Source organism: Desmodus rotundus, chromosome 5, assembly GCF_022682495.2.
Source record: "Desmodus rotundus isolate HL8 chromosome 5, HLdesRot8A.1, whole genome shotgun sequence".
NCBI classification, from domain to species: Eukaryota; Metazoa; Chordata; class Mammalia; order Chiroptera; family Phyllostomidae; genus Desmodus; species Desmodus rotundus.
The window spans coordinates 21,549,517-21,562,136 of NC_071391.1; the positions used below are offsets into that span (position 1 = coordinate 21,549,517).

The window sequence follows — 12,620 nt, forward strand, 5'->3', positions numbered from 1 at the left end:
AGAAGGGAAAGCTTTAGGCTGATTTGACCACATCCGCCATGTGGCAAAAATCAGAGAGAATCCTAACAGTCTTGGCACCATGACTTACTAAATGTCCTGCCACCTTGAATCCACAAAGATGGCTCCCTGGGAGAGAGGAGAGGGGGTGGTGGCATCAAGGTAGGGACAAAAGGAGTTCGAATCTTCCTGTCAAATCTGGAACATGCTTGGGACACCTAAGAAAGGCTCAGCGAGCATTTCTACCTTTCACCAAGCGGAGTGCACATGAACAGCAGGTTTTCCTACGGCTTTATTTTGAAAACGTCATTGCTTAATTTTAAAGTCTTTCTATAGGTGAAGTAAAACAGTCATCAAACCAAGACGTATAGAAATTTGAAATATTGCTGCTTGGTAGTCTTGCTGTTTGGCAACTTTAGGGCAATGCCAATAGCCAGCACTAAGCCGTAAGGAATTTCCTTCAGTGCTAAACATAACACAGCCAAACCAAACCTCAAAGTTTCTTAAACAAAACAAACAAAGCAAACAAAAAAGGTCAGACCTACCTCTGATCATATCAGGTTTCTGACTGGTCATGTTACCCTTGTGTCCTTGTCCAGGCATCTACTCAATACTGTAAGTATTTTTCCATTTGGGGCAGTCTTATCCCCCCACCTCCACCTTCTCCTCAATTTTTCTCTTAAAAAACAAAAGAAGCAAAAGCTCACCATATATGTTATTATTATCTGAATATCATGAGGTAGAAACGTTTGCTAAACAGACACCCCCCAGTACAGGAAATACAATTTCTCGTAAATGAAAAAACACAACTAACTGATTTAACCAGTGGGCCTTCAGGTAAGTAGCTTTTGACGTCTTATTTATAATGTTATGAACATCAGTGCACAAAGACTTCTCTGACCTCCGAACAAGAGATGAGTCAATGCCACCTTCATAAAATGTTCATATCCACCCACCACAAAAGCAAAACTGGCTTCAGAACCCCTTACAGAGAGCATAAAGCTAGTCTTGACAAATGGGAACACTTTTACTGAATCGGTGTGTTCTTGAAACCCAGGCACAGAACTGCTCTAACAAGATCCCCAGGCCCCTCAGAAAGGAATGTGTTTGGTAAGGGTCAGACTGATACATTTAGGGGGTTGGGGGTAGGGGGAAGAGTTGCATCCTACTAGGTATGCGCCATGTATGACTCTATTTTATGAATTAATAATTGTGTTCATTATAGTAAGAACAAGGAGTGGAGGAGCAATATAATTCAAACAAAAACATATCCAAGAAACTTTGAAAACAATCTGGGAAAAATCAAGGAGATGTTTCTACTTACCGAGCTCTGCTATCTGCACAGAAAGAACATGTACTCTCAACCACAGACACTTACTGACTTAAACGTTTTTTATTAGACATTCCTTTTTCTATAACTTGTTACCCCAGAGTAAAGGAAAAGAACTCTTGGCTCATCACCCAATAACCAGCCCTCTCAGTAAGAACGCCGAGGTGTTTTTGTTTGACTTTTAATTATTAATCCACACCAGCTGCCACCCACTCAGGAATCAGAAGATTAAAGGAATACATCCTCCATTAATACTTATTTGAGCAACTCACTTCTTTTTAATGTGTGAAACTCCAGAATTTCCTAACAAACTGATGTTTTTAAAAGAGGAATCTCTTGTGAGGCTTTGGGGCCAGACTACCCGCCTTGAACCCTGTCCATGCCACTTGCTGTGGAGCCCACAGAAGTCCCGTGATGTGGCTTCTGTGAGATGCTGATAATACCAACACCCATCTTACGGGACTGTACCAAAGACTTAGTGAGTTAGTAACACGTGTAAGGCATTCAGGACAATGTCCAGAACACAGCAAGTTAGCTGTTGCTACGGTATTACTCTGTTTTTATGAGGAGCATATGTATAGTTTGACTTGAAAAGGTCTGCATGTACTTTATGAGAACTAGTTAGATAACTAGAAAAATATTAAAATATCTTCCTAGAAAATAAAACTTCTGTAAAGAATTTCCCAAATGATCCTTTGAAAAAATTATCTCACCAGGTCAAGCTGATGGAGAGTAGGCTCTTCATTTAGCTATGAATACTCAGTGCCCGCATACGGATGCTCATCATTACTGAACAAATAATGTATTTCAACATTTTAACATTATAAAATGTATCACTTAGCAGATGGGGTATTTATATGAAATAAAGTGACAACATTACCTCTAGCCTAGGTGGAATTCTACTCACAAAGTAGGTCTAATACAGGCGGTTTACACCTCTGTAAAGTGTCTTATTTGGTGTTATTCCAAATCACGAGATCACATTTTACTTCCCAGCTCCCTGGACTGTTGTGCCAGTTACTAATTTATTGTCTCTCCGATTCAAATGCACCCTCCAATGTCTGTTCACAATGATTCAATGAATCTTTTAAGCATGATGTTTTCTCAGTAGGAGGCACGTGAGGGACACTGCTAGTTCCAGCTGCTGCACGGCTGAGCAGCACAACAGAACATGCAGGGATGCTCTGCCCCTGCCACGTGCCCAGAACGGCAGCCCCAGCTCGGCCTGGTGACTACCCTCCCATGGCCTTTCCAACAGACACCACGTGCAGGAGCGGCACCCTGACCCCGCACAGCACAGGCCCAGCAGGTGAGGCTGCCCAGTGCCCTGGGAGGGGCTCCGTATCTCCCGGATGACTGCAGACAGATCTGGCCAAGGAAACGAGATGACTTTCTCTGCTCCCCAGTGGGCTCCACTGTCGGATCCTGCCTGATCAGGTTGTCGATACGGAAGCCTGGAGCCTTCAAAATAGAAGCTTAGGTAAATACTTTTGGTTCTGCAGTTTGACCAGATTCAAAGATATTTATTAAAAGTAACATGTTCTATGTCATGATTTTTTCCTTACAGGAACTAAGCCCCTAATTTTTTAAAGCTCATGTTTTTCTAAGCCTGCCATTCAAAGGCAGAAGTTGTAATAATGGAAACAATAATCCCTCAGCACTTTCTGCATACAATTGCCACAGAGGCACAGAGAGAGCCACTACGGAGAACATCCGCACCAATTTAGGTGGTCACGGAGAACACACATCAGTGCTGCTACTGAAGCACTGGACCATCAGTTCTCTCAAGAGGAAAATGCTATCTGTTAATCCAGAACTATCTCAGCAGCAGCAATACAGCCTAGAAAGCCGTACACTGTGGTGCAGTGTCTGGATTCTGGCACTGCACAGAAACCCCAGGTGCGGCACTTCTGAGCTATGTGCCTTTGGCCAAATTATATAACCTCTGAGTTTGTTTCGTCATCCTGCCTTGCAATGGTGACGGTAAGGTAGGACATACCTGCCTTACAGAATCAGTCTCAATTCTACGCGAGATAAGCAAACACCACTCTGATTAATTTCTCCTCCTGTTTCCTCATTTTATAGGTAAGCCAACACCGAGGCATAGAAGGAAGGTTTTTACTGAGTGCAGTAATTTATAGAAAAAGTTGAAACTAGGCTAAAAATGCTCTTGATTTAAGTATGCAAACTTGGGAAACAAAGTTTGTACTAAATGCCAGTAGTTTCTACTGAGAAGGACAGTAATTTATTAAGTACGATCCTGTAGCTTCCTGACAAATGCCATTCCCCATCAGACTGCTCATAAGCCACTGATGGAAGGTGTGGAGTAAGTGCAATCTACGCGATTACAAAGTGACACCAGGGAGTTATATAATACTGCATACTTGGTAAAATGCTACGTCTAATATCATTTAATCACAACGGCCATGTCTTTAAAAGACCTGTTTTTTAGTGATAGGAGTAACAAAAATTCCATAAACGACATTTCAGAAAAAATAAATTATCTTAAGTATGGATAAAGGAAAATAATCAATGATTTTGCTAATAATTTCTCAACCTTTAATAAAGAAAAGCCCAACTTTCCCTCAGTTGCACCCATCGCAGATAGTAGAAGTTAAATTAGAGGCTTAAAAAAGTAGGCACTTTGCTAGAAAGAAAAAAGGCTGCTCAGATTCGGTGCATAAAATATAAATACGTGATAAAATGTGAAAGTAAACTTTATATGATAAAGAAAAACAGTCACTAATGAAGGCTAATGATACTTTTTCAAAAGACTTCTTTGTAACTTAGAGTTTCAACTAAGCGGCGTGTTCAACATCACAGGCCTAGACAAACCATACCTTCCCGCCAACCCTGCCTGTCCCGTGTCTTAAAACCAATGGAGACACTAGAAAATAAAATTTTAAAATATACAAGAACTATTTAGAATAATTTCAGTGGAAGACTCTTGCTTTTTCCATTTATAAAAAGTTCAAATGTCCTCTGAAATATACCCTTGGCTGCACGTAACTTAACAGGACCCTGACATTTTGCGCACTGCTGATGGGGGCCGTGGGCACGTTTGTCGCTGCGTCACCTGACAGCACACAGCCGCCCAGACATCTACAACTCAGCACTGCCAACTAGCATGTCCAACGTCCTTCCTCTTCTCCCTCCTTTAAAGCCACTCGGCCTAGTGCAGAATCGTAACAACTCATACTTCCACTGTAGCAAGAGCTTCCAACTGGTTCCTGCTGATTGCTGTCCTCTGTTTTGACCGACCTTGCATATTGTGGCCAGATGAATCTTCAAGTAATTCTGCATTGTTATTTCTTTCTTCAAAGACCAATAGATGTTTCCCATGAATAACGTCACATTTAAAGTAATGGCTCTAGCTTACCCGCCACACACTTGGTTCTTTCTTCTTGTCGGGTCACCTGGGATGAAGTCCATCACAATGCAGTAAGTAATGAGGACAAATTTCCCTTGAAAACTAAGATTTCAATGCCATTTTAATTTTTCTCCCACATTTGAACTACATTACATTAACTCACAGCACCACCTACCTTTCAATAAAAGGTTAGGAAACTAGGTTTCCTTTCAGCATCATGTCCAAAAGTCTGGCCAACACAACATAGAATAAAATCAAGTCCAAAGTACAAAAAGGACAAAAATATCTAAAAATACAAGTTCCACTTGGCACTACATATAACATGCGGGTACCAGCACATACAGATTTCTCAGCAACCCTCCAACGAGGGAGCCTGGCCAGCGGTGTGCCATCACTCAATCTGGCACGGCGGTCCGAGAACAAGCGGCGCCTGGGAATGTTAACCGGCAGTCGTGATCAGGGAGAAGCAGGGCTCGTTTAACTTAAAAATTCAAATTTTCCTTGACATTTTCCTGCCTAAGTGTTAACTGGGATGTGTGTTACCTTTTCCTTAGAAGTCTTCTCAATATTTTAGCCATGTTCCCTGTTTAAATGAGAAAAAAGATGACCAGGTATAAACTTGCATTTTTATATCCTCTCGGCATGATCCCTGTATCAGTATAAAATTATATGTAAATCGTGGAACAGAGCCTGCTCAGGCACCACAGTTCTTTCGCTACATGATCCAAACCCCGCGCTCTGTAGTTCTTTCTTCAATTAGTTATTATATAACTCCCTGGTATTACTCTTCGACTTTGTGCTTAAAGAGAATTCTTTTTTTTAACAGAAATTACAATCTGCTTACACAAACCTAAGCAGTATAGAAGTACTAGAGAAAATACTTTTCAGTCAGCATGAATGAGCATTTGTACCAATAGCTAAGAAGTGAAACTGTGAGAAGCAACTGATTATATGAGAAGCCTGGTTGCGATGTCCACAAAGCATGGAAAGGCCTTAAACTTATACTGCATTTCCCCCATGCAGTTCGCAGCAACCCCATACGGCAGGCGGGGGTGGGGGTCAATGTCCACATGACCACGGGGGACAGACGCACGAGGGGTATGCACCTCGGCCCACGGAAAACAAAACAGAACCCCCAGCCAAGGGTTATTTATGGCTGTCTCATGCTCTCTTCCTTAGGTATAAAAACTGGAAAACAACAGAACAATTTCATTGAAAACTGACTGAAAGTAATTAACATATATAAAAGTGATTTTAAAAGTAGTAGTTGGTTACAACTTTCAGGAAAACTGTTAATATGAGAAAAGTTTTGAAGACTATCTTTTAAAAAACAGCTTGTTAAAATACAGTAATTGGATTAAGCATTTTCTTAACAATTCATAGGTTGGTGTTCTAATTATTTGGGAGGTGCTGCTCTTTTCCTAGAGTGTGAAGTTCACCATGCCATACACGTCACGCCATACGACATGTACCAGACAGCCTTTCCTCGTGTGAACCACGTCAGCAGACACTTCACACCAGCCAACTTCGGTACCACTGTACTGCCAGTAATAGCAGAGTTGTTAAAAGAAACTCTTCCAACCTTTACAATAATTAGTGAAAACTTCGTGTCACCGAAGGAATAACAAGGACGGTTCTCGCCTGCTTCATACACCTTCTTTTCTACTCTCTTTACATTCCATATCCACTGTTTTCCCAATGTCATGAATTTCAAACTCCTCCCTTCTGCTTGTAGCGTCCCCAGTAAGCTGTTCCAGGGAAACTACTAATCTACTTTACGACTTCACTAAACTGCCCTGGCACGACCAGCGTGGTACAGTTGGCCAGGCATCGTCCCGCAAAGCAAAAGGTCTCTGGTTTGATTCCTGGTCAAGGCACAGGCCTGGGTTGTGGGCTTGGTCCCACGTCTGGGCACATATGAGAGGCAACCAATCGATGTTTCTCTCTTGCACTGATGTTTCTCTCCCTTCATTTCCCTCTCTCTAAAAATAAATAAGTAAAAAATCTTTAAAAAAAAAGGTTTGACTAAACTTCTGTGTCCTAACATTTAAAATACAATAGAAATTTTTACATTGTCTCAAATCTTATTGCACAATACAAACTTGATGAAAATGCATTAAGAAACATTTTGTGTTCAAATCAACACTAATTTAAAATGTTTGGTAGTAAACAGCATAATTTATTTTAATATATTCCAACTTAGTATGAAGGTGAGCAGTTATTTCTGAGGGTTTCAATATTTAAACTATAGTTTACCGTTGAAACAAACAATTTTTTTGGTCTCTTTCTCTTCATTTTTGATTTAAAAATTTTTCCTCTTTAGAAGTTCACAGTGTCACAAGAGTAAAAAATACGACTGATAGAAAGCACGCTAAAACATATGGCTTCACATACATAAAAAATTCAATAATGTTGCCGCAACCCCTACTACAATGTGATCCTTATGTACTATTATCCAGAATAAACTTCTGTACATGTTAAATTGTTCAAGTATTATCTACAGCAGTGCTTGTAAAAGTGAGGTCCCACTGCTAAATCAGTGGTGTTTCTTTGAAGACCACATCCAATGTCAACACAATTAAGTAGAATTATAACAATTTTTTGAGTTTACAATTTATCATATATTCTCAAACGCTCCAAGGAGCCAAACATATGACTGAACTGACACCTAGTTGAACACTCCCTTTGTACAGCACCAAGATTAAAACGGATCTAACTAAATGCTCTCTTTGCTTAATTATTATAGGTACAGTTTGTTGTCATTTATTTCTACAACATTAAACCCACTTAAAATGAAGACAACTCAGGTCAAACCCTTTTACCTTAAATAAATAAACAGTTCATCCATTTCACACTTAAAATACCTAATTGTTTTCATAGAGTATGTGTTTCTGGGTGGCAGTTCTATCTTTGAGAACTAGGCCAGTCGAATAGGATTCTCTAGGTTTGCTTTAAAACTTTCAAGAAACCGGGTAGCTAGTTCATCATCCACTAGTCGACCGTCACTGGACATCGTGACTGTGATGAGCTGGCGCTGCTGCAGCTTGTCATTCCCCTCTTCATCGCGAGTGAGCTTCAGCACCGGCCGGAATCGCCCAACAGCCAAAATGCAGGCCTGAGGGGGGTTGATCACCGCAGTAAATTCATCGATGCCAAACATCCCCAAGTTGGAAATACTAGAGAAAACAAAAAGCTCTGAAGGTGGCATGTTGTCAATCGAATTAGACTTTCATTCAAAGACCAAAGACAAAAGACTGTTATTTACAACAGTATCAAAAAGTGTGCATTAAATATTGACACACACACAGATATTATATCTAATATAAACACCTATTTGGCATTGAACTGGAAGTTGTAGACAGTGGCATATGGCAAGAAAAAGAAATGTATGCAAGGACTAAAATCAATAGAACTGTTATTAATCACAGATAAACTGTACACATAGAAAACCCTAAGACTCCACAGATAACCTAGTCAGATTAAAAAGTGAATTTAGCTAAGTCACTAGATAAAAGGTCAATAAAAAACTCATTTTATATCTATATACCAGCTGCTGTAATTAGAAAATAAACTTTAAGAGCAATACCATTTACAGTAATATCACACATATCAAGGAATAAATCTAATAAAACATTTGAGACTTCTACACAGGAAATTGTACAGCGTAACTGAAAGGAGTGAAAGTGCTGAGTATACAGTGGTTTATGCCACAGGCGCTGCTGGGAGACTCATGCTGTGGAGATGTCCATTCGCAAACTAACCACAAGAGTCAACGCAGCCCCAGTCAAGTCCAAGCAAGGTTTGCTGTGTATGCGACAAATGACCAGCTGACCCTAAAAAACCTACATACCATAAATAAAATCCAGTTTCAGAGGGATTGTGATCTACCTGTGAAAAGCTCTAATGCCTCTAGAAGATAACATGGAGGAGTAACTTCATGCCTCATTAGGCAATAATTCCTAGCAGAAAACAAGGGTCAACTATAAAGAAAAATACTGATAAATAGGACTTCATTAAAATTCAGAAATGCCATTTATTAAAAAACACCATCAAGAAAGTTCCATGGAGAACATTAGGCTAACTGAAATAAGCCAGTCAGGGAAAGACAAATACCTTAAGATTTCACTCATATGTGGAATCTAACGAGCAAACTGAACTAACAAGGACAGTGGGGACAGACTCACAGATGCAGGGCAGGACGACAGTTGGGGTGGGGGGACCCCAGGGGGAGGAGGGATTGAGCAGAAAGGAAAAAGGACTCGTGGACATGGACAACAGTGCGGTGATTACTGGGGGGAGGGGGTGCGAGGGGACTAAATGGCAATGAAAAAAATATATAATAAAGATTAAATTTTAAAAAGTTCCAAAGGCCAGGCACAGAGTGGGAAAAGGTATTTGAAATAGTCCTACAAAGGTCTGTGTATCTGGAAATGAGAACTCCTACAAATCATTTTAAAAATAGACACAAAACTTCAGCAGGTACTTTTTTGATGAGTTACCAGATACCCACGTGGCTGAGGGAGAAAATGAAAACTGTTTTCAACATCATCAATTTGTATTCCTCTGACCGCAAAGAGTGCCACTGCATACTCCGAGAACTGTTAAAATTTAAAACCTAGCATTCCTAAGAGGAACTCTCAGACTGTTAAGGGTAAATCTGTGTAAGCAATTTGAAAAACTGTTTGGCAGGATCCATGAAAGCTTTTAACCTAGCAATTCTCCTTTCAGTGTATACGATGAAAATATGTATACTCATCGTAAGACACTAACGAAACGTTCATGGCACCATTATTTGTACCAAACTCTACAAACGCCATACATGCCCAACAGTAAAGTGGATTCTGGCATATTTTTACAACACACTACAGAATACAAGACGCTGCAATAGTAACTGCAGATAAATGACTGCTTCACACAGCAACGTGGGTGATCTCACAGACATTAATGTCGAGCGAAAGAAACCAGACACTAAGAATGTGTACTTAGCCCCGGACGGGCGTCTCGGTTAGTTGGGCGTTGTCCTGTATACAAAAAGGCTGTGGGTTCGAGCCCCGGTGTGGGCACATGCAGGAGGCAACTGATGGATGTTTGTCTCTCACATCAATGTTTCTGTCTCTCACCGTCTCCCTTCCTCTCTCTCTAAAATCAGGTGAACATATCCTTGGGTGAGGATTTAAAAAAATGCGTATTTATACAAAGATCAAAGCTAGCAAAGCAAAGGTATGGTGACTTTGAGAAAAGTGGTTACCTCTAAATAAGAGGATGGAAGGGTAGAGGGAGTATATCCTGCTTTGGTTGGCTGCACAAGTTTCTTTATCTTGTAAAACATTCAAGCTACACTAAGTGCAATTTATTGTGTGTAAGTTACACTTAAAAATAGAGCTGGTAATAACGGAAGGGTCTAAGTATTAATATTTTTCCCCAAGGTACCTTAACATGAGATATCGCAGCAGAAAAAACATACAGTTGAGGTTTATAAATCCATCGTACTCACATAGTTTTAAATATCAACAGCGAACTCTGAATGTCATTCTATGGACATCTGAATGAGTTAACTAGCTAACCCTAAGGGGTCCCACTAACTTTGATACGAAAATCTGATTTGTCTGAAGAATATTTTCACATATTCTGTTATCTAAAGACAGTATGTGATATTTACCTCAAATTAAAAAAAAGTCTTAGAAAATAAATAAAACAGGTTAACATGGGCTTTATAAGTCTTCTATCTGTTTGATGCTACTGATAATTAAGAGTTTAAATTTTACCTGAAAGATCCCCCTTGGTATTCTTCAGGTAACAACTTTCCATCTCTTGCTTTCTTCGACAGAGCCTGAGAAAATGCAGATGAAGCGTGTCAAGTGCCACTACATTATACACAGTGCAGGTTATTCGTCACCTGCAGTGTGTGTACAGGGTACAGCCTCATCCCTTACATGCTTTGATTTGACTTTATAAGATGCATACGTGGTTTTCTCTAAACTAATTAAAAAAAAGAACAAGATAAAATACAGATAACCTAAAGAAGCTCAAGACGTGAACCAAAGCTCTAGAAAAATCACTTTCCTTTAAAAATTCTTCAAATATTTGAATTACCTTATGCACCATTACTATGCAGTGTTCCAATATTTCTAATTTTCTTAGAAGATAAAATATTAGAAGCCGTTCCTGTCAATCTAGTATTTTAAATAAACTATGCAACAGCAACACACTCACAACCAACATATCAGATTTCATCTTTCAACTTCTGCGTCTTTTTTACCCATAACATATATACAATTTCAGACATTTGTTAAAAAAAAACCCAGAACTCTCTATTTCACTTTTCAACATAAGCATCTTCTATGTTGCTAAGTCTTTATAAATAATTTTTTAATGTTCGCTTAACATCCTAAAGACTGTATCTGCCAGAATTTACTTAGTCATTTCCCCAGTGTCGTAATTTGGTGCATTGGTTTCTTTTGAGTGACTTCATATAAATTCTCAGAAGTGGAATTACTAAGCCCCAGAAAATGGACATTATTTTGGTTCTTGATCCTATAGCTAAAGCATTTCCTGAATGAGCTAGTCCAATTTAGAGTGCAACACAGAATGTAGTCATTTTATATCACTCTTGACAATACTGACTTCTAAAAACTTATACAGGGAAAGGCAGATGACACCCTAAGAGTGAGTTTAAGAAAAGTCATTAAATTTTCCTCTACTTGCACTTGCAATTAACCACACTTGTGTTCATTTTTATTTCTCAATGCTTCCAAAATAGGGAAGTACAGCCTGAGTCATTACATTGAAAAATTAATAATGAATTATTTTATTAAGAATAAAGCTGTTGTCATTTGAAAAGATAAACTAAATCAGGGCTTACTTGATATCCTGTGTTATATAGCTAACATAAATAGTTATAACCACCATTAATAACTATTTAATTTTGTTTTTAAATTTTTTTCTGAAAATATTTAATTACTTTATTGTTGTTCAATTAAAGTTATCTGCATTTTCCCTCCACAACTCCCCCCCCCAACCCCAGCCAATCCCACCTCCCTCCCTTGCTTCCACCCTCCCCCTTGGTTTTGTCCATGTGTCCTTTATAGTAGTTCCTGCAAACCCTTCTCCCCACTGTGTTCTCCCCTCTGGCTATTGTTAGATTGTTCTTAATTTCAGTGTCTCTGGGTATATTTTGTTTGCTTTTTTCTTTTGTTGATTATGCTCCAGTTAAAGGTAAGATCATATGGTATTTGTCCCTCACCGCCTGGCTTATTTCACTTACCATAATGTTCTCCAGTTCCATCCATGTTGTTGTAACTATTTAATATTAAACCATAGATAGTTTCAATTTTGAAAACTAAAACATTCTTTAAAAATCTAAAAGCATCTCAATGTATCACTGTGACTTAATGCAACTGAAACAACTACAGATTCACACTATTTGGATATAGTTACTTATGAAGCTATTTGAAACCAAAATGAAGAATGAAGATACAGATTCATATAGTATGTGGAATAACAGAGGTAGAGAGAACGAGGAATCTACAGATGTATTTTTCCTTCCTTAAGCAATACAACTGTTCACATGATTTGAACAGGCACACATCATACGGACTCTGAAAGGCATTTCTTCCAAAGCAGATGATCTCCACGCACCCATACCACACAAAAACAAACAAAAAGCATATTTATTTTACTACACTTAAAAAAAATATCTAAACCCAAACTACATCAGCAGAATATTCCTATCAATGAACCCTAAGAGCCTAAAATAAAAATAGAACCTGAGGAGGATCATTGGTTCTAAAAACTCCTAAAGAATTCTCACTGGGTTTTCCTGGTCATATGAAAATAGGAACTTAAAATAAAGCAGCTGTTACCTGAAGCGTCCAGCTGAAAGCACATTATACAAGATGACTAGCAAATATTTCTAAAATACAT

At 39.0% G+C, this 12,620-nt stretch overlaps 1 protein-coding gene across 1 annotated transcript in view; it reads right to left on the reverse strand.

Moving 5' to 3' along the window:
- Positions 1 to 3,718: 3,718 nt before the first annotated feature.
- Positions 3,719 to 12,620, reverse strand: part of PDHX (pyruvate dehydrogenase complex component X) — a 64,986-nt gene continuing 56,084 nt past the window's right edge. The window contains exons 10-11 of the mRNA XM_024558777.4: positions 10,463 to 10,527; positions 3,719 to 7,873 (exon numbers count right to left, since the gene is read on the reverse strand). Of these exons, the coding sequence (XP_024414545.2) occupies positions 7,615 to 7,873; positions 10,463 to 10,527 (324 nt within the window). The 3' untranslated portion in view covers positions 3,719 to 7,614. The remainder of the gene's footprint in view (positions 7,874 to 10,462; positions 10,528 to 12,620) is intronic.